Source organism: Engystomops pustulosus, chromosome 2, assembly GCF_040894005.1.
Source record: "Engystomops pustulosus chromosome 2, aEngPut4.maternal, whole genome shotgun sequence".
NCBI lineage: Eukaryota > Metazoa > Chordata > Amphibia > Anura > Leptodactylidae > Engystomops > Engystomops pustulosus.
In genome coordinates this window covers 144,521,817-144,548,203 of record NC_092412.1, presented here as the reverse complement: position 1 = coordinate 144,548,203, position 26,387 = coordinate 144,521,817, and the positions used below count along the sequence as shown (strand labels likewise).

Here is a 26,387-nt window from a genome sequence, read left to right as displayed (position 1 = left end):
ACAAACGTACATCATTGTGATCCCGTCACTGTTCTGTATAACAAGATAAAACAAATCAGTCTTGCAATTACTAAACTCCCTCCTCAACAATCTTTCGTAAATCGAGTAGTCATACTGCTACATGGAGACCTCCAGTCTGTGCACTGCACTGTACTGGTTGCTCATCGCCTTCCATATTCAAATAGAACTATTCACCCTCATTCACAAAGATATTCACAGTGCTGTACTTTCCTACCCCTCTTCCCTCATCTTAGTCTATTACCCTCCCAATGCAATTCAGACCTCTTTGGTCTGCCATTTATTGGTTTCCAGGACTTATACCGAGCAGCCTGCACTACACCAACGGACTGACTTCCAAAGTTTCAAACATGCTCTAGAATCCTTTCTCCTCCTATCTATATTATCCATTAGTACTTGTTACCATTAAACAGGTTACTCTGCAGTCCTATGCACCATGGATTCTGTAAAAATAGATGGCAGCTGGTTACAGGCTCACTTTAAACAATAAAGAAAGGAGTATAAAAAAAAACTCTGACCGGAGCTCCCAATGATTCCAATACGACCGATGTTCAAAATTCCTTCAAAGATCTTCAATTATATTCTACCGATGAGGAAAGTTTTGCAAAAAGATGTAGGTCACTATTCAGAACGTCCTTAAGGTGCAGTTTTCTCCTTAAACTCGCTCAACAGTGTGGTAGCAAAAACTAAAAGAGAAAGTAGGCACCAAACGCATAGTACGTTCTTAAAACCTTGGATTTTATTCTTAAAAGTTATACTCACAAGAGTATGCTTAAAATGCGCATAAAACAGTATACAAAACGGGACGCCAGCTCCACTTGCTCGCCCGACCCTGGGCTTCGCTGTTCTCAGCTTCTTACAGGGCGTGGTTACAGGCTCATACACCATGGATTCTTTAAATATAGCAATGTTTCTTCACAGCGCTATGCAGTGAATGGCAGAGGTGGCACTGCTGTATTCTCCATAGTCCCTTGTAACTGGGCCCCATAGCCCCTGTAACTGGGGCTCTTATAAATGGGGCTCGGAATAAACATTCAAATTCCTCCATATATTATAAAACACATTACCATAGACCCCCTTTGACTACACATATTAAATAGCAAAACAACTATTACCCATTAGGGTAGGGTCATTAATAATCATTTTGAGGTAATTTTTGGCCCCATAAGTCACAAAAAAAAAAACAAAAATTTTTGTAGCACACAAAAAAAGAAGTTAAAAATTCCCCGGTAATTTCAGGCCTCATCATGAAGTGGTTAAAAAGAATGACTGGACTGTAGTACAAGCCAATTTCCTGTGTCCTCATATTGTTCCATCTGACCATATTACTCTGTAACGTCTTATTTTGTCTGTACATGTATCCCAAAATTTCTACAGTGCAATTAGAAACAGAACTCAGTAACTCAGTAAAGTTTTTGTTCCTGTTCTTGATGACAAATTTTCTTTAAGTAGTCTGAAAATAAGGCTCCAATCCTTTTCCATAACTAGATAATCACAATGTATATCTTCAATCATAGATTAGACTACTCCACAACACATTATTAACCACATCAATGTCTATCTCCTTTTTGACCTCCATCACCTCTTCTCCAGCATTATCTATAAAAATATATAATATGCTGCAGAATTGTTTGTTCTGTATATTATCTTAAAGTGGAACCATTATTCGTGATTTCGTTATTATTCGTTTTACTTATTGCCCATGGATCTACCTATTAAGGTAGATCTGGTAGTAGGTGCATTTATCGTTTGTAAATATAGCCCTTTTTAATAATCTTTTATCCGAGTGATATGCACATTTTCTAAAGAGGCTACTGGGGTGTGGAGTAGCTGGTGCTGAGGTGCGGCTACTCCACTCCTTAGTAGCCTCTTTGATCCTCCTACTCAGATGTCTTTGCATTCGTCTATGAAGCCAGCAGAGTTCTGCTCATGCGCAGTAGCGCTGGTTTCGGAGGCCAGATCACGCAGCCGCCAGCCTGCATTCTGTGCATGTGCAGAACTCCAACTTCGCAGATGAGTGTGTGTAGCTCCTTGTATCTGTGCACTGAAGTTATCTGGGTAGGAGGATCTAAAAGGCTATGGGGGCGTGGGGTAGCCGCACTGTGTAGCCTCAGTTCTGGCTACTCAATGCCCAAGTAGCCTCTCTAGAAAATTTGCATATTACACCAATTAAAGATTATAAAAGATAGAGTAGAGTAAAAAGGGCTTTCCTTTCAAATGTTAGATGCACCGGCTCTAACCTTTGTTATGCATTGCTAGCATGACGCCGCCCACATGTGACTGCTTATATGTGTCGGGTCGAAGGCAGGCTGACATCATCAGCTCGAGAAAGCGCCTGTGAGCGCAAAATGGCCCCGTTGCCGCACGTTGTACCCTCACTGCTTGTATCATCTCTAATAAAAGAAATGCTTCTGCATGTTCATGGGATGTGTTGCGATTTTATCTTCACATTATCGCATTATTCGTTATTTGTCTGAGGGAAAGTTTCAAAATGTTGGGTAACAGGTTATGTGATTATTGCTTATGTACAGAAAAATGACAGTATGTGGAGTAATTTTCTAGAAAAAATGGTCTAGGACAGGAGATCTCCAATTCTCCTTAAATAACGCATCCAATGAACAATGTCCAAATACCAACCACAATGATTCCTTTTCAAACTTATATAAACTTCAAGATATTGTCCATTTAACACTTTAGTTGCCTTATAGTAACACACAATTGTTCTGCAACAGCACATGTTTTTAATTTTTCCATTACAGCTTGCAACTTTGTTTCAACCTCGGATCAAATAAGTCAGCTCCTATTCATACACTTGTATGTGATTATTGCTGTCATTGACTTGACTGTGATTTTCTACTTTTATTTTATACAATGTTTTGAAGGCATTGTCAATTATCTATTTCTGTAACATTGTATTACCCAACTATCTCAAGATAATTTGACAGACCTAATAATATATCCATCAAAATTATTTGGAATTGGGATCAATCATTGGTGTCATAGATTCAGTTCATGACTGCTTTCATTTTAAGATTTGTTAATATAACTGTCTATAACCCTCATTTCTCTTGATTTACTTTACATTACCTACCTACAGTATTTATACTTTAATGAAAAACATTGCACTTAATGTGCCTTTGTATAGAAGGTTATCTTTTCTAGCCACAAGGCCTCCCACTTATTGCTGTCTTTTCATTTCTTTCTCCCAGTTTCTGGGTTAAGATTATATCTTTAATGTCAATGACAGAAAATCTTAAATCATTTTATTCTTTTATGATTCTTCAAAATGTTTATATGTGTGAATCTAAAACCTGGACGACTCTAACAGATGTTTTGTTTGTCCATCGTTCAGAAACATAAGTATTGCATTTTTTACTGTTCAAAATTTCTACATATGTGGTCCAATGTTTTTATTTGTCAAGATATTTTTACTTTAGCCAATCTGTTGTTTACTGTGGATGTGTGCCATGATTTTTTGAAGTTTGAGCTTTCAGTCAAAACAATAATATTTTCAAGTATGCTGAGATATATGTGGAATTGTTTTATTTAAATAGAGCAAAAGACTTGAAATTTTGAATGCAAAGACAAAATCTGAAACATACCACCTGCTTTTTCTTCTGAAATATACTAAAGATAGAGTTTGTTTTTTCCATCTCATGTACAGTAATAGCAAGGATGGTTTATATCACGATATACCTCTCTATATTTTTGTGACAAATATGTTTCTACTATCTGCACAATAACTAATACATTCACATGTTAAATGTTTTCAGGCCATATTTATGGAAAACAAAATGTGATTTCATAGCATAAAAGAGGGACAATTAAATAGAAGCAAACTGTCTTTGTCTCAATAACTTGTCTTGTGATCTTGAGAATTAAAACTACCATTTAGTTTAACAAAAAAGCAAACTAAACATATTTACCTGCACTCTCTTCATCACGATCCTGGCTGTGGTCTTCTTTAATATTGACATGCCGGGATTGGCCAGAAAAACATTTTTAATTTTGAAAATAATAATTTTTACCAAATGCACATTTTTTTCATAAATAAATGCTAAATATATCAACAAAAATTTCCCACTAACTTGCAGCATGACACGTAAGAAAAAAACATTCTGAAACCACCTGGGTAAGTTAAAGCATTCTAAAGTTATTACCAGATAACAAATGCTGGTTTTGAAAAATAGGCTTTGGTCATCATGGAGCAAATGAGCTTGATCACTAAGCGGTTAAAATAATAACATGAAAATAAAAAAAATGTGTTGTAGTGGATTCTGGGCTCGAGGTAGAAATCACTGTGGTGAATATACTTTCACCACCCAGAATTGACATTACTCCTTACCCACTGTTAGCTTCTCTTCCTACTCCAGTTCCTCCTGTCTCCTTATTTAGTCAATGCACATCCATGGGGAAATGTAGCAGGTCCTGCCCAAAGTTTGGAAATTCCTTCTCAATCCCTATCTCCCTGGATCAACTGAAACTATTTACAAAAACAGTTTAGAACAGAAAATTCTTAAGAAAACAGAATCTTTAGAGAAAACTATTTACAGAAAGTTGTGTTTCCATGAAGAGTAGAAAGAAGTGTCAGACCAGTCTACACATGAGTGGAATGCTGGGCCAACAGCAGCCAGGTAGTCCACTGCTCAGCCAGGGTAGAGTTTTGCAGGAGGAATAGGATGAGGACGAAGAGGAGTTTTCCTCATAGCAGGAAACCAAGCTATGGCGGGTGGCTGTGGGGAAGCGACACCCTCCTCCAAGGACAGCTTTCCCTTGCCTCTAAGCAGCCTGTGTCTGTGCAACAAACACCGAGTTGCCTGCAAAGTCAACAATGCTGATTACTGGATTGCCACCTGTCTGGATTCCCACTTAATGGATAACAGGTCCAAAGAGAAGAAGGAAATTCTCCTAAGCCCCATATTAGCTTGGCCACAATATGGAACACCATGTTAAATTATCCACAAAATCCACAAGTACCACCATTTGATGACACATAGTACCAGGAGCTACTACTATTATGCTGATATTGTGCCTTTAAGATATTACTGGATGATGCAAGAACTGCAAACCATAATGTGACAGCACCTTTAAGATTTTGATGGAATGACGAGGTATACAGCAACAGCACCTTTAAGATTTTAATGGAATGGCAAACTATAATGGGACAGTGCATTTACAATGTTGACAGAAGTGCAAACTATATTGATATTGTTCCTATATTGCTGGTTGATTCGGGAACTACAAACTATAATGTGACAGCACCATTAAGATTTTGATGAATCAATGCAAAATATACCACATTTTCAAAAATACAGCTAGTAGCAGCTTCCTACAGAGCCCTATTAACTAACTGACACCCTTCTTTTAGCTAAAAATTGTTACCCGCACATTCCCTGGCATCAAATAAGGCTTGTCCTGCTTGACTGGCCCCTCCCATCTACACCTCCCCATCTCTCATGCCTCTTCTTAGCATGTCATGTGACCAGGTTGACATCACCACAGGTGACTCAGTGATATGATTATGGCTTATGGATTATGAAATTGCCTTTTCTGGTCCCTTTATGATTGTAATAATCATTCTAAACAGGCCATCATAATGTATACCTCCTATGAGTTTAGAAGATCAGGACTATATATATTTATAAAGTAGGTACCTGCTGTATAAATATTTTATTGCCCATATAAACTTTGGGACCTTATTGTTACTCCAGTTCTTCATTGCAAGATTATAGAAGCACTAAAATTAAGTATTAAAAAGTATACAAGTAATTTGGCCCCTACTGGTTTTTATTAGTATTTTTATTATTTATTTTGAGCATGACTGACCTTTATAGTGCCTTGTTGGGAGTTTATGTCCTTATGTTCAGCCCACAGCACTGTAATCATGTGCAGTAGTGTTTAATGCCTAGTAATTACCTAACTGTTAATTTAGTGGGACAGTCTATTAATGGTTTATAGCGACACTCAACTCATCACAACACAAGAAAGCATTTCATGAAAACAGCCCTGACTCCTTCTCAGTTAGTGTATGTCTAATCCACATTAGTGTGTGGGTTATTACAGCCTCTAGTTTACTGCAAGAGGTTTATTTGTACAGTTCAATTAGCAGGATTATTACAAGCACGAATAGATAAGAGCAAAGAGAATCACTGGGTCTCTGTGGTAAACTGTTCAAAGAACAGTAATACCCTAAGTGAACGGGGATTATACTCTATGTAATTAAATTTTACTTTGAATTATGGCACGCCAGGCACGTTGTTGTTGTATTCGTGCGTCTGATAAAGCTGGAAAGTAAAAAGAAGAACAAACAGCATGCAACTAAGACTAAATGATCAAATTAAAGTTTATACAGGCAGTCAACATGATATTTCCTGAAACATAATCTGTATTACAGCAGAGTTCATCTAGCTTTCTTAAAGATATTCTCCAGTGTGAAATACTGATGCAGCATTGTTTTTTTTGTCTATGTTTGCCTAAACTAATATCCACAATAGGTATGAATTCATGAATTGTCACTTTCCATTTTGGCACAAGTTTTGGCACAAATTGACTCCAGTCCCTACGCTGGTCTATATTCTGTGATTTTTTTTTGTGACTTTGTATGTGACAGTCACAAGCAACCCACATAGCATAAGATTCAACAGATCCATCAAGGGGCAAAGCCACTAAAATGAATCTAACGGCAGTGGAGCTCCAAAGACAGCCATAGAACTGTTGCAAAAAGCCGGTCTACAAATAAATTACTCCCTTTGTTTATCAAACTGTTTGCAAATTCTGTTGTAATTCGCACCCACAAAGGGGGGCATTCATTAAGAGTGTCACAAGTATTTTAGCTGGTTTAATTGTGCACCAAAAATTAAGACTAGAAAAGTGTTAGGAACCTCGAAGTGCAGGAAAAGTGTTCGGATTCCACAGCTGCATCCAAATTGTGTGACCAAAAATAAAAAGCCAGAGGGAAAAAAATGTTGAAAACTTCTCACTCTAGGTCAAGATAAATATGAGAGAAACAAAGACAGAGTAGTACTAGTGCCTAAAACCTAACATTTACATGTACAATTAAAAGTAGCACCAACAGTTAGTGAGATGGAATGCCAAGTGTATAGAAAATTGACTTAAACACCAATCCTTTAAAAAGAAGCTGCAGCAACCTGAGGTGATATGTAAAATAATGAAACATGCCAACAAGAGCACAGAATGCGTATGTTTCATCTGTGAGGCATTAATGTACATCCTGACCCATAATGTGTTTTGCCTGTTAGGTGGTACAGCCAGAAAGAGAGGACAGCTAAGGGGACACCTCTGTCCTGTAGCTATGTGAATCACTTTCTGAATGTATTTGAGGATAAATATGTCTATTCTGAGAATAATCTATATACTCAATATATTCAGAAACATATATATATAAACATTATATGGAAATGTATTCATAGTATGGAAAGGGGCAGAGTAACAGTTCAAAGAGATGGTTCATTATCTCCATCATCAAAATGACATTATCATTGTCACGAGTGTCCCTGTGATCCATGTCACGGATCCCAGGCACACCTGTGCCCCTTTCTGTGGTGGTGTCCCCGGCCTTCACTTACCTCTCCACGATCCTGCTCCCGTACTGGCTAGACCACGCGCGCGCACTCGGATATTTAAAGGGCCAGAGCACCACTGATTGGCACTAGCCACTTTCGGGTTTAAATTTATTCCAGCAACTCCCATCAATCCCTGTGGGATCTTTGAGCTTTATAGTAAAAAGAGGAAGCTTCCTTTGTTGTTCCTGTATTCCGTTCTGGTGTCCGTTCCTGTTCCTGCATGTTTTCCTGTTGCTGACTCCGGACTTGGACTTTGACCTCACATGCCCTGACTACCCACTTTTCCCAGACATTTGTCTCCTGTATCAGTACCTCAACCTTGGGCTAGTCGCACCTGCGGAACGACCTGGTGGCACCCTGCAGCAGCAAGACCATCCCACTTTGCGGCGGGCTCTGGTGAAGACCAGTTTCCACTTAGATTCCAGTCCCAGGTGTTGGCTAGTACCATCTCCCGTGGTGGTCCAGAGGGTCAACTGACCCCGAACCCTGACAATCATGCTGTTTGCAATTTAAAGGTAGTGATGGCATTGAAGACCCAAAATTGAAATTGCCCTAAGCATGTGCACAAAACACCCTTTGTATTGTTGTCTAAAAAGGTCTACGCTTCCCAAATATGCAACATGAAAAAATACTTTGCCACAGTTTCAAAATTTAAAACTTCATAATACCATTAACGGGATTTTCCTATGAAGACTAGTTTCTTATATGTACTCAAGATAGAAAAATAACACCTTCTCTGTTATTAACAAAAATACAGCATTTCACACATATAATTCCAACTTAGGGTTGGGTGGCCGCCATCATGGATTTCTGTATGACCCTGTGCTGCTGAGATTCTGTCTCTCTCTGCTATGAGCCTGTAGCCACGCCCCCTGCAGTCTAGCACCCAGCTCACACTGACACACTAAACTATGATGCCTTAAAGAACAAACAGCAGCAGTATGGCAGCGCTATTTCCTGAGGTTAGTATAACAGAGCTGTGGTCCTGCAACAATATAGAAGAGCCGTGGTTGCATAATAATGAAGCAGACTTTATTGCAACATTTTATTTGCTTTGAGATTTATACGTCTGCGGCACCGCTGTCTATGGGGGGCGTATGTCGGCCGTATATACATTGGCCGTATATACGTCCCCCATACGGCAGTGTGACTGTAGCCTTAGTCTGGTAACTAATAATGGGTAGGTGGAAGGAGAGGAGGAGTAAATCGCGACAGGACCAGGTAAGTAAATCTGCCCTATTGTGTGTTGGCAATAATATGCTTATAATATGTAGGGGTGAATATATGATGTTGTATAGATACAACCTGTACTACTGAAATTAGTGAATCAGATATTCATTGCTATTCTTGAAAATCAGATCAAAGTTTCTTTCCTTTAGGGCTTCTTATGTACCAAAAGGCAAAAAACCCTAAGTTCAAATTCTGTGCCTTTATTATCATGCAACATTTTAATTGCTATGTGATTTATTGCTCGCCACTTATATTAATATTCTACCACCAGTAACTACCATTAGTTCCTGCAGTTAATTGTACCAATTTCTTTTCTAGAGACAAAAAAATAGAAATACAATTCTGACAACCCACTGTCAACTCATAGGGAGCTTACTGCATGATGTTTATAACCTCAAACATAACACAGTTTGCAGTACATTCCTGTAGAAAATCTCATGGTGTTTGCAAGAAGCCAGAATTTTATCAATAACTGGAATTTAGAGAGTTTTGTGGAAATATATGTGCAGACATATGTTTTCCTAAAAAGTGAAATAATACAAAAAAATTTAAACTATTCCCATGAGATGATAAGTACACATTTTATACTAGTCTCCCTTTTCTTAGTGCTAAAACTATCCTACAAATGGCCAATCATCTTTGCATTCTTAAGACACAGGGACAAAAGATTAACAGAAGATTATAACAAGGCTTCTTAGCTTCGTGTGTATCTTTTTAATGACACAGGTAATGCAGAACTGCTTATTGCTTTACACAGGCCAAGCAAAAGAGCCCAGCTGAAGAGTTGGCATTTGGTACAATATCTAGGAGGTAACATTTATAATCTCAATGCTGTCCATGTTCATAGGGGCACTGAGGTTATTATAAAACATGATTAATGACTATTATAAAGTGTGTGGGACTTTGAAGGGGTGCTGTATATAAATATATTTAAGGGAACCTGTCACCACATTTTTTACAAATACAGTGACAGATTCCCATAAACTAACCGGTCCCTCCCATCTACTCCTCTCTATGTCCCATGCCTCTTCTCAGCATGTCATGTGACCAGGGTGATGCAATGTCTACCTCATGTATATACCTGATCACATAAAATCACAGCATGCCTAAAAATCGATGGAGGTTTTCAGTGATTTCATGTGATCAAATACATACAAGGGGTAGATGTTGCAGATGTAATAGGACCTTAGGTGACATCACCCAGGCCATGACTGTAAAAGCTCTCTCTCAATATTCCATACAGCAGCATGTTCTGTCAAGGAACAAATAGGCAGGGCAGTTCAGTAACCACTGAATATGCAGGTCCTCACTGTACTCACTAAGTTTGATGACTCAGGTGATTTGCATAAAAGTTTACTGATTTTTTAAACATTGCAGCCATAGAAAGAACCATTTAGGGCAATGCTTTTTAATCATTGTTTTTAAAGTGACTCTGTATATGAGGATGGCTTTGTATTTACCTGGTACACAAGGGGGAAGGGGCATTGTATGTAAATACATCCACTACACTACAATGTAATACACACACTACATACATCCACTGTAATGAATCCATACACTATAATGATAATTCTTTATTTATATGGCGCACACAGATTATGCAGCGCTAAACAGACCTTGCCAGATCACCACTCTAATACATCTAATACATTGCCTGTGTGAAACATTTGCTAAACTACCACTATATTACACCTACCACACAACCACTGTAATATATCTACTACACTGCCACTGTAATACATCCACTATATTACCACTGTAATACATCCACTACACTGCCACTATAATAGATCCAATACATTGCCACTGTATCACATTTGCTACACTACCACTATATTATACCACCACACAACCACTGTAATATATCTACTACACTGCCACTCTAATAAATCGACTATTCTGCCACAGTAATACATCCACTACACTACCACTATAATACATCCACTATATTACCACTGTAATACATCCACTACACTGCCACTGTAATAGATCCAATACACTGCCACTGTATCACATTTGCTACACTACCACTATATTATACCACCACACAACCACTGTAATATATCAACTACACTGCCACTGTAATAAATCAACTATTCTGCCACTGTAAAACATCCACCAAACTGCCACTGTAATACATCCACTACACTACCACTGTAATACATTAACAACACTGCCACTGTAATAGATCCAATACATTGCCACTGTATCACATTTGCTACACTAACAATGTAATATATAAACTACATTACCACTGTAATACATTCACTGCACTGCCACTGTAATACATCCAATACATTGCCACTGCATCACATTTGCTACACTAAACACTGTAATATATCGACTACAATACCACTGTAATACAACCACTGCACTACCACTGTGTCACGGCGAGGACGCCGCCGCCTCCTCGTCACGTGACTTGGGGTGCAACCGTACGGGTTAATCTAGCCTACTCAAACTTGCGCTCACCTTTCACTCAGGACACAAATTGAGCATAAATCACACCTCATACAGCTCCAGCACCCCAGGACCAGACCCGCTGCTACCACTTATTGCATTTATACTGGGACCAATAAGTATCCCACTCTACATCAATTCTTGCTCTCAAGCAGTCACTTTGTCACACCACTAGACATGCACACTCAGCACTCCAGCAGTCACACAGTTAACCACACTTCACAAGGCTATGAGTTCGCAGAGCATACAGGGACCAAAATTAAAGTGAAAAGCTTTAATTACAAAAAGTTGATCAGTGCATAAAAAAGATATTAAAAACAAAAGAATTACAAAATAAAATGACACACAACAAAGCAAAACAGTTATAAAATAAAAAGGGAGAAAAATAACAGAAACTTACAACTTAAAGTAAATCCTGATCCCTGGAGGTGGGAGAAATAAGGAACACACTCAGCTTGTCAAGCAGCCCCCAAAATGTGAACACCAATTCTTGGATTTCATATTGTTTTATAACTTCTCAGTTTGGTTCAGATTTCAGAACCTCCCATTCATTAATTAGTCCAGAGGGTCATTCACGATTGGGCAAAGTGTTAATGAGGGGGGAGAGTCCAGGAATATTTAAACAGTTCTTTGTTTCCAAATCCTGATGCAGAAGAGGGGGGGGTAGGGAGACCAAATGTCTTTTGGGGTCTGAACAGACCAGTCTTCAGTTCAGAGGTTATCAGGCTGTTAAAGCTCCAGGATGTCATAAAAGCTGCCTGGACGCTTCAATAGATGCCAAATATTTAAACAAAGTTTGAAATTACCCTATAGTTAAACCAATCTTATACATTCACAATTAATATCTCCTTGACACCTCCCCCTTTCAAGATTGGGCAAATTTGAAATGACCCACGCCATTTTAAATTTTCCCAAGCCAATTACCAATAATACATAGCAGAAGTTCAGTACCATAAAAATCATTGCCATAAGATGTGATTACCTGGGCAAATCAACCATCTGGTCCTTTGTCCTGTGTATAAGGCCAAGTACTATCTCCCCTGGTCACTTGTACACTGCTGTGCTGGGACCCCCTGCTGACTTTATGGCTTTGTGCTGCAGAAACACTAAGTTCTGTGTCCCCTCTCCCAAGTGTGAAATGGTTAACCCTCTCCCTGCTGGATGAAATGCCAATGGAGTTAAGTGTAGGACTACTGTACCCAGTTACATTGTGTTTTGGTTTTCCCGCTGTACAGCTATTAGAGTCCCTCTCTTTATCATTTATACTGCAGGTCTTAGGTTGGACCACTGACTGAACGTTCTCCTGAGAGTCCCTATGCCCTTGCTCCCCTTTCTGATCGCTCCCCAAAGCTGTACTGGCAACAGTCGTCACTGGGAACCCGACCTCACTGTGGACCCCAATCTCCTCTCTCAGCACTGGTTCTAGTGTACACGCTGTCTTTGGCTCATAGACACACTGCATCTCCCCAGTCTGAGTAGAGGCATCTTTGTGGCTCATGCTCTGAGCCTTACTCATCTTGACACCTCTTGTCTGCTCTAGGACCTCTCCTTGAGTAATGGCCTCCACCAGATCCACACTCAGGACCTTAGAGCTTTGAGGTGCAGATTTAGAGACTCCATCTTGGCAGCCTCTCACACTCTTCACCATATCTGCTGACTGCAGGGTTATCTCTGGGGGCCCGTTCACCACCCCCTCCCCCGTAGCTTCCTCATACTGGGACACTTCTGGTTCTGGAGCAGACATAGCCTTGCTCTTGCTATCCTGTCCTCCTTCCCAGACCAGTCCCCTTGGGCTTCTGCCCATTTTCTCATATGATTGTTGTACATCAGGCACATACACAGTTGTCATTTTTCCCAAATCATTTCCCAACAATACATCCACAGGCAATTCTTGTGACACTCCCACTTGTCTGATACCTCTACCAGAACCCCAGTCCATAAAAACCTTGGCGACGGGCACTCCTGGATGGCACCCAGTTATCCCCTTCACAGGCAAAGTCTTTTCTGGAATGATGTCCTCAGGGTTTATAATCTCAGGGCGAACCAATGAATAACTTGCCCCTGAGTCTCTTAATCCCTGGGTGACTCTATCACCCACTATCACAGTCTGCATATGGTGCTGTAACTTGTCCATATCACCAGAAAGCAGCATGACTACTGGTACTGTAGAGTAGACAGTTTCCCCTCTCTCTGGGCACGCAGACCTCAGATGACCCACTTTGTTACAAATAAAACATTTGCGCATATCCCCCTGATTTATGGACTCCCTCAGTGTGAGGTTCTCACCCACTTTGGAGACAGAAGGCTGTGATGTTGTCCTGGCTTGTTTCTCCTTCCAGCTGGAGGACCTTTGGGGGGAAGTTTCCCTCTTTGCTTCAGGCATCCGGTTGGCGGTGTAGGAGTCTGCAATCTGCGCAGCTTCATCCGCAGTTTTAGGCTCCCTGTCACAAACAAACTGTCGTACATCCATAGGACAAATGTGCAGAAACTGATCTTTTATCATGAGATCCTCCAGGTCCTCACGGCTGTTGACAGAAAGTCCTCGGGTCCACTGTAGAAAGGTAGTCCGTAAGTTGCCTACTGTATCAGCGTAGCTCTCAGTTGTGTCTCGCTTTACACTCCGGAATTTCTTGCGATACACCTCTGGAGTTAAGTTGTACTTTTTAATCAAAGCAGCTTTTATAGCATCATAGTCCTCATCAAGCTCAAGAGGAAGGTCAGCAAATACTTCCAGGGCTTTGCCTCTTAACCCTGGGCTTAAATACTGTGCCCACTGCTCACGCGGCAGATGGTATTGTCTGCAGGTCTTCTCAAAAGACCGCAGAAAAATGTCCCCATCCTTGTCCAGTACTGGAAAACGTTCTTGACGAGGTCTTTTGGGGTCTACATCCTGGGATTGGGGTTGCACAGAATTGATACCCCTTTCAATACGCGCCATTTCCAGCCTGAATTCTCTATCAGCCTGGCGCTCACGCTCTGCAGCTGCTCTCTCCTCTCTCTCTGCGGCTGCTCTCTCCTTCTCTCGCTCTGCGGCCGCTCTCTCCTTCTCTCGCTCTGCGGCCGCTCTCTCCTCTCGCTCTGCGGCCGCCTGATTAAATTGAAGGATAAGCTGCAGGCGCAGGCTAGGATCACATTCACCTAGCTGCCGTAGGGCCATTTGTAGAGACACATCCATGCCTACCTTAGGGCTCCTGCTGTGGGTAGCCTCAGGGGAAACTCTTCCAGGATTAATATCCATATCTTGGCTCCCTTGAGCCGTGCCAGATCCTTGCTCTGCATCTTGCTCCATCAAAGCACAGACCAGCAGCTCTTTGGACTTGTCAGCCGGATCGATACCTCTCTGCTCACAGAGGTGGACTAGAGCCTCCTTGCTCTGTCTCTTGTAGATGGTTGCCATCACTGAGTGCAACCTTTGCCAAATAAAAGATAGAAAAGAAAAACGGGGAAGGGAAACTGTTTGCACGTGTGTCTTAGAACAGCACTGATTTGGTCCGTGTAAAACTAGGGTACTCCTCGCAAGGATTCCACTAGTCCTTAAGTGCAGGGGTTAGTTGCTTAATCCCAACACTTAATGCTCTGACAAAAAATGAATTTATCCCACCGCTGCCAACCAATTTGTCACGGCGAGGACGCCGCCGCCTCCTCGTCACGTGACTTGGGGTGCAACCGTACGGGTTAATCTAGCCTACTCAAACTTGCGCTCACCTTTCACTCAGGACACAAATTGAGCATAAATCACACCTCATACAGCTCCAGCACCCCAGGACCAGACCCGCTGCCACCACTTATTGCATTTATACTGGGACCAATAAGTATCCCACTCTACATCAATTCTTGCTCTCAAGCAGTCACTTTGTCACACCACTAGACATGCACACTCAGCACTCCAGCAGTCACACAGTTAACCACACTTCACAAGGCTATGAGTTCGCAGAGCATACAGGGACCAAAATTAAAGTGAAAAGCTTTAATTACAAAAAGTTGATCAGTGCATAAAAAAGATATTAAAAACAAAAGAATTACAAAATAAAATGACACACAACAAAGCAAAACAGTTATAAAATAAAAAGGGAGAAAAATAACAGAAACTTACAACTTAAAGTAAATCCTGATCCCTGGAGGTGGGAGAAATAAGGAACACACTCAGCTTGTCAAGCAGCCCCCAAAATGTGAACACCAATTCTTGGATTTCATATTGTTTTATAACTTCTCAGTTTGGTTCAGATTTCAGAACCTCCCATTCATTAATTAGTCCAGAGGGTCATTCACGATTGGGCAAAGTGTTAATGAGGGGGGAGAGTCCAGGAATATTTAAACAGTTCTTTGTTTCCAAATCCTGATGCAGAAGAGGGGGGGGGGGTAGGGAGACCAAATGTCTTTTGGGGTCTGAACAGACCAGTCTTCAGTTCAGAGGTTATCAGGCTGTTAAAGCTCCAGGATGTCATAAAAGCTGCCTGGACGCTTCAATAGATGCCAAATATTTAAACAAAGTTTGAAATTACCCTATAGTTAAACCAATCTTATACATTCACAATTAATATCTCCTTGACACACTGTAATACATCTAATACATTGCTACTGTATGACATTTACTATACTACCACTGTAATATATCCACTACACTACCACTGTAATACATCCACTACACAACCACTGTAATATATCCACTACACAACCAATGTAATACATCCACTACACTGCCACTGTAATACATCCACTACAATACTACTATAATATATCCACTGCACTACCACTGTAATACATTTGCTACAATACTACTATAATATATCCACTGCACTACCACTGTAATACATCCACTACACAAACACTGTAAAACATCCACTACATGAACACTGTAATACATCCACAACATGAACACTGTAATACATCCACTACACGAACACTGTAATACATTTGCTACACTGCCACTGTATCACCTTTGCTACACTACCACGATATTACAACCACCACACAACCACTGTAATGCATCTACTATTCTGCCATTGTATTACATCCACTACACTACCATTGTAACAGATCCAATACATTGCCACTGTATCACATTTTCTATACTAACACTGTAATATATCCACTACATTACCACTGTACTACATCCACTACACTGTCTCTGTAATACATCCACTACACTACCACTGTACTACAACTACTACACTGCAACAGTAATACATCCACTACACTGCCATTGTAATACATCCACTACATTACCACTGTAATATATCCACTACACTACCACCGTGATACATCCACTACACTGCCACTGTAGTACATTCACTACACTACCACCATACTACATCTATCATCTACTACACTGTCATTGTAATACACCCACTACACTACCACTGTAATACATCTAATACATACATTGTCACTGTATCACATTTGCTATAAAACCACTATAATATATCCACTACACTACCACTTTAATGCATCCACTATACTGCCACTGTATTACATCTACTACACTGCCACTGTAATACATCCACTACACTGCCACTGTAATGCATCCACTACACTACCACTTTAATACATTCACTACACTACCACTGTACTACATCTACCATCTACTACACTGCCACTGTAATACATCTAATACGTACATTGCCACTGTATCACATTTGCTACAAAACCAATATAATATATCCACTACACTACCACTGTAATACATTCACTACACAGCCACTGTAATACATCCTACTACACTGCCACTGTAATACTCCTACTACACTGCCACTGTAATACTCCCACTACAATGCCACCGTAATACTTTCACTACACTACCACTGTGCTACAACTATTATGTACTACACTGCCACTGTAATACATCTACTATGCTACCACTGTAATATATATATATATATATATATATATATATATATATATATATATATATATATATGTATGTATTCTTTTTTTTGCTACTGTAATACATGCACTACATTTATTACTACTTTATTACACCCACTACACTCCCACTGTAATACATCCACTTCAATACCACAACACTGAAACGGTAATATATCTACTACACTGCCTCTGTACCACATCCAATACACTGCCACAGCAATACATTCGCTACACTATCACTTTAATATGTCTCTTTTACTTCCACTGTAATATATCTACTACACTACACCTGTAGTTCATCCACTACACTGCCACAGCAGTACACTACCTCTGTAATTGTGATACATTCTCTACACTACCACTGTAATATATCCTGCACACTGCCCCTGTAGCACATCCACTACACTGCCACAGCCGTTGATCCACTGTACTACCACTGTAATATGTCCATTACACTGTCACTGCAATACATATTCTATACTACCTCTCTAATACATCCACTATCACTGTAATTACACAGCCACAATATTACATCCACTACCACTGTATTACATCCACTACTCTGCCACTGCTAAATGCAGAAACAATACTTATTCACCTGATTATTTAATATACCATAAAAAGCAACAAAAATATATAATAGAAGACAGCAAATTAATACTATAGCCATTAACATTCAGAGCATATTTTTGTTTTAAGAATCCAAATGATATTTAAGCCACTGCAAACTGTGCCAACAAACAACAACTCATTAATAACTTATTTCTCCCTGCTCTGTAAACAGCCTTGAAAATATTTGCATTTGAGGACACCAATAGCATTAAAATAATGAGGGGAAATCTATATTGAGATTGGAGCTTTTTTCAGGGCCCCCCAAAAGAACCATAGGACCCTGAGCAGGAGCTCTAATTATAATGTGACCCTCTCCATGCCATCCCACTCTTTCTGCAGTCCATTCATGAGGATGCCTTGCCATGGAGTCATATCTGGTAAAATATGTCCCGTATAACTTACAAGAAACTTCCTCCATTTAGAAATGCCAAGCGGAGTATGTTGACATATACAAAATAAAGTTGCCAGGATGAATTAATGTATGTTTGATAAGAAAATGATAGATATATTTATGATTGTGAACATTAGTGAATAGAGTCCAGGCATTTTTCAGCACTCATGGGGTTATGACATTCATAGACAAAAAATGATAACCTATAAAAATGTACTTATAAATCTGAAGATATAAGGCTATATTTAAATTCTGGATCCATTCCAGTCTTCTTCTTGCTAGAACTATTAACATGCAGATGGTTGAAGATTAATATGAGTAGGACAAGATCTCTATTTCATTGGCGCTTACAGTGATATATAACAGCAGCATATGATGGATCACTGAATAATATTTATGACAATTCAAAAAAATCCCCATTACAGCAGATACAACCTCTGAGCTATATTCACATTAGAATAGGCTAACAGTTGTGAGTCTTTTTTAATAATAGTATAATATCAAACATGACTTTAGTGTATAGTTGTAGCTCACATTCCGACAGTTAAAGGCAACCAGTCACTAGTTTTGTGCACTATAAACTTCCATTGTCCTATAACCTATGATGATGATATGTTTGAAAAGTTGTCCATTTAACAAAACCTTTTAAAAGCCTTGAGAACTGTCAAGATTCATGCAGATGTAGGTCTGAATTGGGTAGTCAGGATTTGAGCCCTACATAACCTCATGGATGGAGGATGCATGTGTTTAAGCGTATCTTAGCGATCATTCTAATTTTTGTTATTCAATTTCATCTCATATTGTTGGTTCTCCAGTATTCATGTCATTAACACATCATACGCCATTCTGATTACCATTTCAACAATTGCTTTTCTATGGACAGGATGTGCCAACTTGTCAAAAGATTATTTTGATCAGTGAATCGAGGTGCTATGTTGCCTGTGTAAGTGGTGTGGATGACGTAGTTGGTAACCTTCTCCAAGGCATTAGTATAAAAAATGTTCCGAAAGTGTTAGAAGAGGCAGAAAATGGATTTACCTTTAGTACCATCTCAACTTAAGACATAATCTACCAAAGCAACCAGAGATGGGCGAATCGATTCTAATGATTCTAACTTCGGTTAGAATTTCAGGGAAAATTCGATTCGTCACAAAGCCGAAGTTTATGCTGATTCGGCGGAACAAAGTTGTTTTTTTCCCCTCATGTTTCTGCTAAATGGGCGCGATAACAACGTGTTACATGAGGCAGAGAACTCTGGGAAGGAGAAAGAAACGCCCCCTGATGACATCTGCAGACCTATAAGCCAATCAGCGACCGGCAGGCTTATGTGATGTCACACAGCCCTATAAAATCCAGCCATTTTCTATCTCAGCACTTCACACTTCATGTTGTAGTGTCCAGCTGCTGCTATTGTACTGTGCGATTCTTGCTGCAATCCCTCGCTGTTCTCTAAGGGTGTTCTATATACCCCAAATAGCAGTTCTATTTAGTGACAAAATGAAATAGGAAGAAATCTGCTTGACATTCATGCATCTGCAGTAGTGAGCTGTCAGTTGTGGGTTATCTGTATAACGCACATTGCCATACCTTTTGGGGGCTCTAGTTTACAGCCAGATTTACGTGTGAAATCCACATAGTTTATACAGTGATTTTCGCTGAAATTACACTGTCAGTTGTGGGGTATCTGTATAATGCACATTGCAATACCTTTTGGGGGCTCTAGTTTACAGCCAGATTCACATGTCAAATCCATGTAGTTTATACATTGAAATGAGTCGGGGTTCTAACTACCTGCTTCAGCTACTATTCTGATGCTGCCACCCACCTGATGCCACACATCTGCTGCTAGTTGCACCATCTGCCTCCTAGCATCTTTACCAGGGACTGGAATTGTCCGCCACCTCCACACTATATCAAGGTGCCACTCTGCGGGCTCCTGCTGCTGCTTCTGATGCCACCTTCACACTATATCATTGTGCCACTCTGCGGGCTCCTGCTGCTGCTGCTTCTGATGCCACCAACACACTATATCATTGTGCCACTCTGCTGCTCTTGCTGCTTCTGATGCCACCTTCACACTATATCATTGTGCCACTCCACAGGCTCCTGCTGCTTCTGATGCCATCAACACACTACATCATTGTGCCACTCTGTGGGCTCCTCCTGCTGCTGCTGCTACTGATGCCACCTTCGCACTATATCAATGTGCCACTCTGCGGGCCCTGCTGCTTTTGATGCTACCAACACACTATATCATTGTGCCACTCTGCCGCTCTTGCTGCTTCTGATGCCACCTTCACACTATATCATTGTGCCACTCTGTGGGCTCCTCCTGCTGCTGCTACTGATGCCACCTTCACACTTTATCATTGTGCCACTCTGTGGGCTCCTGCTGCTGCTGCTTTTGATGCCACCAACACACTATATCATTGTGCCACTCTACCACTCTTGCTGCTTCTGATGCCACCTTCACACTATATCATTGTGCCACTCTGCGGGCTCCTGCTGCTTCTGATTCCACCAACACACTATATCATTGTGCCACTCTGTGGGCTCCTCCTGCTGCTACTGATGCCACCTTCACACTATATCATTGTGCCACTCTGCGGGCTCCTGCTGCTGCTACTGATGCCACCAACACACTCTATCATTGTGCCACTCTGCCACTCTTGCTGCTTCTGATGCCACCTTCACACTATATCATTGTGCCACTCTGCGGGCTCCTGCTGCTTCTGATGCCACCAACACACTATCTCATTGTGCCACTCTGTGGGCTCCTCCTGCTGCTGATGCCACCTTCACACTTTATCATTGTGCCACTCTGCAGGCTCCTGCTGCTGCTTTTGATGCTACCAACACAATTTATCATTGTGCTACTCCTGCTGCTGCTACTGATGCCACCTTCACACTATATCATTGTGCCACTTTGCGAGCTCCTACTGCTTCTGATGCCACCTTCACACTATATTATTGTGCCACTCTGTGGCTTTCCCTGTTGCTGCCAACATGTTGCTGACACCTGTGGACTCCTGCTGCTGCTTCTTCTGTCGCCACCTCCACACTCTTATCATTATGCCACTTTGTGGCCTCCTGTTGCTGCTGCTGCTGATGCCACCTCCACACTATATAATTGTGTCACTCTGTGGCTTTCCCTGTTTCTGCCACCATGTTGCTGCCACCTGTGGGATCCTGCTGCTGATGCCACCTCCACACTTAATCATTGTGCCACTCTGTGGCTATCCCTGTTGCTGCCTCCATGTTGCTGCCACCTGTGGGCTCCTGCTGCTGCTTCTTCTACCGCCACCTCCACACTCTAATCATTGTGCCATTTTGTGGCCTACCATGTTTCTGCCACCTCCATAATTTGTCATTGTGCCACTCTGCAGCCTACTCATGCTGCTGCCAACTGACCGCTGTCTCCCTGGAACACCATGTGATTTGCAAATGCTTTATGATGTTGCCACTTTGTTTGGTTTTCCCCTTCATTTCATCTGTCAGAAGGATGAAAAGCTTCAGGATTGATAGCCAAAAGCAGAAGTGAATACAGAACACAGAGGACATGCAAGTATCCCATTTGCTGCTCATTTCTATTCTGGATCAACTCCTGTTTGTTTTTGACTTTAGCAATACTGATGGATTATTGACCGATTGAAAGAGAACACTGACGCATGAAAAGAAGGGCAAAATGATCAGTGACGTCAATGCAAAATTACTGCCGACATCCTCTGCACTCTTTTGGGGGACTTTCCACATGTATCCGCGTTTAACAGAACAGGTTCTGTCATAATCTATGGAATCATCTGATGTCAGTGTAAAAAGAGTGCACTCTTTGATATTATAGTGGGATCTTGGCCCTCAGCTCGGTCCTTTCGAGCTGGCAGAGACGTTACCTTGTCAGGCTGCGTTCCCGCTTCACTTATTTGGGGAAGTTGGCCTATGTAAGTGCACATGGAAGTGAAGAGGGAAGCGATTCTAAGAGCTGCGGCTGTCATGTGCGTGTCATACTAAAACACAGCATTGTTTGAAGACCAAACTACGCTCCCTATGCATATTTAACCATGGCACAACGTTCTACAACACCCTACAGGCTCTCTGCAGCCAGGAAATGCCTGTTTTTTAACGTGATTCGTTTTGATTCTATTCGGGTCGAAACAAATTTTTTCAAAAAATTCGGCGAATCGGGACAAAACGAACTTTAACAAATTTGCCCATCTCTAAAAGCAACCTTTTATTACACAGCTTATTGTATATAAATGCTGGTCACAGCTCTTATCTCTCTACAGCAGTGGTGTACCATTAATGTACAGTTGGCAGACAAAGTGGTGGCCTATAGGGAGAGAAAGCTCCTGCACAGATCATCTTCTCCTGCTTTTCAGCACAAATTTGCTGCATTTCCCTTTAGCTGTTAGTAGGAGAGCTCAGTGATAGTAAATTTGACACTTTTAATTTATGAAGAACTCCAAACCCAGCTCTTTCACTCGAGTCCTTACAATTCCTAAGTAATAAATGTCATTATGGCTAACTCTCTATTATCAGATGGACAGAGCCATGCTGTCTGCTTAAGAAAAGGATCACCCATCTGATTAAAAGTCTAATTGGCATTTTGACTAGTAAAACTACTGTGAGACTATGCCAACTAAGCTCTCCACCTTAAGATGGATAGTCCAGGGCTGGAGAAGACAGTTTGACAATGCCCATCTGACACTAGAGATGCAAAAATAATGATGTTAAGGACCCAGAAACTATTGGGAGAGAAATAAAATCATGAATTTACCAAATCCAATAAAATAATGCTTATTAAAGGATGCACAGGGTTGACGTTGATGAAAAGAGTGATGGTCCTCTTTAAGTTTCATGGAAACTGCATTAATTGTTGGCAGCAATTAATCAATGAATGTTAAAGGGGCAATTATTAATGCATTTATACTAGTTCAGTAGTCTGATTGAGGTACCCCTGCCTGGCATAGAATTAATGTGGGAGCATGATGTGTCCAGATGTGCTGAGAAGCTGTGATCTCTTAGTATATCTGGCATGATGTGCTTGGAGGGACGAACAGCAATGCGCCAGCTCTTGTTAAACCCCACTCATGGTGTTTAGTTTGAAGGACATTTGAGGCTATGTTCACACACAGCATTTTAAAGCATTTAATTGTGTTTTGGAACACAGTCTCAATGGGATGGACTTTTGCAGTTACTTCAGTTTGCGTTCTTCCGAATAACTCAGATTTATGAATTGAAATTTTTATAATGTCAAGAATCTGTTCCAGAATTTGATAGAATTTGACACAGACATAGCTTTGGCTTTTGTAACCCATCTCCTAGAAAATACCATGGTCGCAGTTTAGTGTCCCTTGACTTACAGACAACCCCTTGTAACAAACTGACCTCTCTGAAGACTGTGACATCTGGTTAAGCTCTCTGGAAGCTTTACTATAGTCCCAGGCTGCGATGATCAGCTGTAAGGTGTCTGTAATGAAGCTTTATTGATAATTCTTGTTCGCAAAAAATTAGAAAATTGTTGTCACTGGGACAAAAAAAATTTGTCTAGAGCTACAATTCTAAAATATACCTGTTCTAATTTACATACAAATTCAACTTAACAACACACCTAAAGAACCTGAAGAATCTTGTACGTAACCCGGGTACTGCTTTATTTATACATGGAGGTACATTATATACACTAATAAATATGTTATAGGTACATATAATTTGAACAATAGCATATGGAATGCTGGACAATATATTTGGGAGGAAGCCAAACATTAGTCCTGATGAGGACCCCCTTCTGTCCAGAACACTGTCCTTATCCTATGATACAGAACAGGGAAATTAAGGTATAGGAGAGAATTTATTCAGCTGGTAATAAGCTGAAGACTGGTGTAGGGTAGATCTCAGAGTTTTGCCTCTCGGCCTCATACTTCCAGCACAAGACATGACAGTTATGTAACCATAACTTTGAACTATAAATTTATTTAAGATTCTGTGTTTTACTGAATGGATGGAAAGATAAAGAGTGCCATTATTGATGACTACCCAGTCTGACCTTCTTAACATGTTTTTAGCTCCCTGTGGAGGACATTTCTCATAAAAATATTAAATTATTGTTTATCTTTTATTTGCTTTATTTCAGAAGTCGTTTTTCTTATAAAATTATTATAAAAAAGGTATGCCAGAATGGTGGCGGTTTATTAAGAACATCTGTGCTTTATGAGGAAATAAAGGCAGCCCTCTGAAGGATCCATTAGTTTTAGTGACAGTGTTATTGATCGTCTATTGCAATGTATATTTCATCAGGCCTGAAAGCCGTAGCACCTTGTAATTGGTTTAGGTAAATGAGATTCTTTTCTCATACATCTGAAAGAGCTTATCTGGCTTGATATTACTATTATGGTGGCTATCTAGAATCCATCCTCCAATGAGTACGTCCGTACATCCTCATTCAATGACTTTATACTAATTGCATTCTTATTGTCAGCAAAAATAAAAAGGTTACAAAGCTTAAATGTTTCATTTAGAAAAAAAAGCTGTAAAACAAACAAAAATCACTTTGAATTATTACAAGAGCCCATACCTTGATCAACAAAGAGGAAAGTAGCTTACCATGGATGGCAACGCAGTTTGTTAGTTTCATTTACATAAGGACCAGACAAGTGCTAACCGCTCCAGACCTCTCCTGCTGCTCCAGATCCTGACACTGGTTGTATGCACTGGCGTCCAAACCCAGACAGGTCCCCGGAGCTGGAGAGGAGCCAGGAGCATCTGTACTCACTGTTACGGGGGGTCCACTATGGGAATCTCCATTTTTATAATTATCTGCTCTGGGATCTGCAGTATTTTTCTGCACTAGGGGTTTCCGTCACTGTATGCTCTGAGGATCTTTGGTCTTATTTTTGCTCTGGAGTCTCTATTATTCATTTTTCTGGTTTTGTTGTATTTATTGACTGGTCTGGGGTCTGTATTATAATTTATTGTCTTGTCTGGGGATCTATATTAGAAAACAGTATTTGTTTTCTGGGTTTTTATTTATGGCTACACTGTGGTATTGTAATTTCTCTGTTGGATATTTAAGTTGCATTGTGGATTATACTGGGGAAGCCTATTGAAATTGAGTGGTATCATAGTGTTCTGACCAAAAAAGGTTGTGCATCATTTGTCACGAACCCCACACACCGGAGTCCAAACAGGGGGTGTACCTACTCTATGGAGTTCCAGACTTTAGCCCTTAAGATCTGCTCACTTTCACAAAATGGCATCCTAATGCTAAATTTGCTCCACACAATCTCGGCATCCAGATCCAGTCACTGCCACCACCCACAAGTTACTTACGCAAAGCACCTGAACCACACAGATAATGCACACTGATGATTTACACAGAGCATGCACTCACTACTTATACTATATTAAAATGAGTTCACACAGAACATGCGATTGCTTTCTACATAGACTATGCTAAAAATGACCTCTGGTAATGTAATTCGGAGAATCAGATTCTTTAAGGCTACAAGCAGAGGCTTAATAAAGTTAACACTTTATTATACATGAAAAATACAGTACACTCAAAAACAATATTGTCAGACAAAAATAAAATTAAAAACAATACACATATGATATTTACAAACAGGGAAAATGGAAACAAAAAACTCTTGCTATGGAAACAGATAGAAGTTCCTTGGCCCGAGGAGAGGGCATGTAGAGCGATCCAGTCTTTTAATGTATAGAGTCCTCACTCTGAACCAAGCCATGTGGCTGCTTCACTAATTTAAAGCCACAAGGTTTTGACCCCCACCCCTGGCTGTGACTTCATAAGAACAAGTACAACAAAGAATGCAACCCGGGACTATAATGAATACTGTAACAAAGTACTCTATTGTGTGCAGGGGAAAGGAGTGAACATTTTTCTAACACATTTAATTAACAATTTTTGTTTAGTTTGTAAAAGAATCTAGCTACTCTCTCTCTTATAGAGATGAGTATTCCAGCCTGCGTTGTGTGTCTTTGGAGGCTGCACAAGCTAGCATCTAATCTCACTGTGTTTGGTTAAACAGCTCTGAGAAGGGAGGATTGATCCCACTTTCTGCTTGATCTTTGAAAATACTGCTCATAGCAAACTATAACCAGAAAGAGAGCAGAAAGGTTTAACACTCACAGCTATTTAGCAAACAGGAGAGTGAGACACATAGCAACATAGAAGTAGCATTGTAACTAAGGGGCCCTTTACAGCCTGGTTC

At 40.4% G+C, this 26,387-nt stretch overlaps 1 protein-coding gene across 1 annotated transcript in view; it reads right to left on the bottom strand.

Annotated features, from left to right (window-relative positions):
* Positions 1 to 14,529, bottom strand: part of LOC140117057 (uncharacterized) — a 54,652-nt gene extending 40,123 nt beyond the window's left edge. Inside the window, exon 1 of the mRNA XM_072133487.1 lies at positions 12,982 to 14,529. Within this exon, the coding sequence (XP_071989588.1) occupies positions 12,982 to 14,529 (1,548 nt within the window). The remainder of the gene's footprint in view (positions 1 to 12,981) is intronic.
* Between the last annotated feature and the right edge of the window lie 11,858 nt (positions 14,530 to 26,387).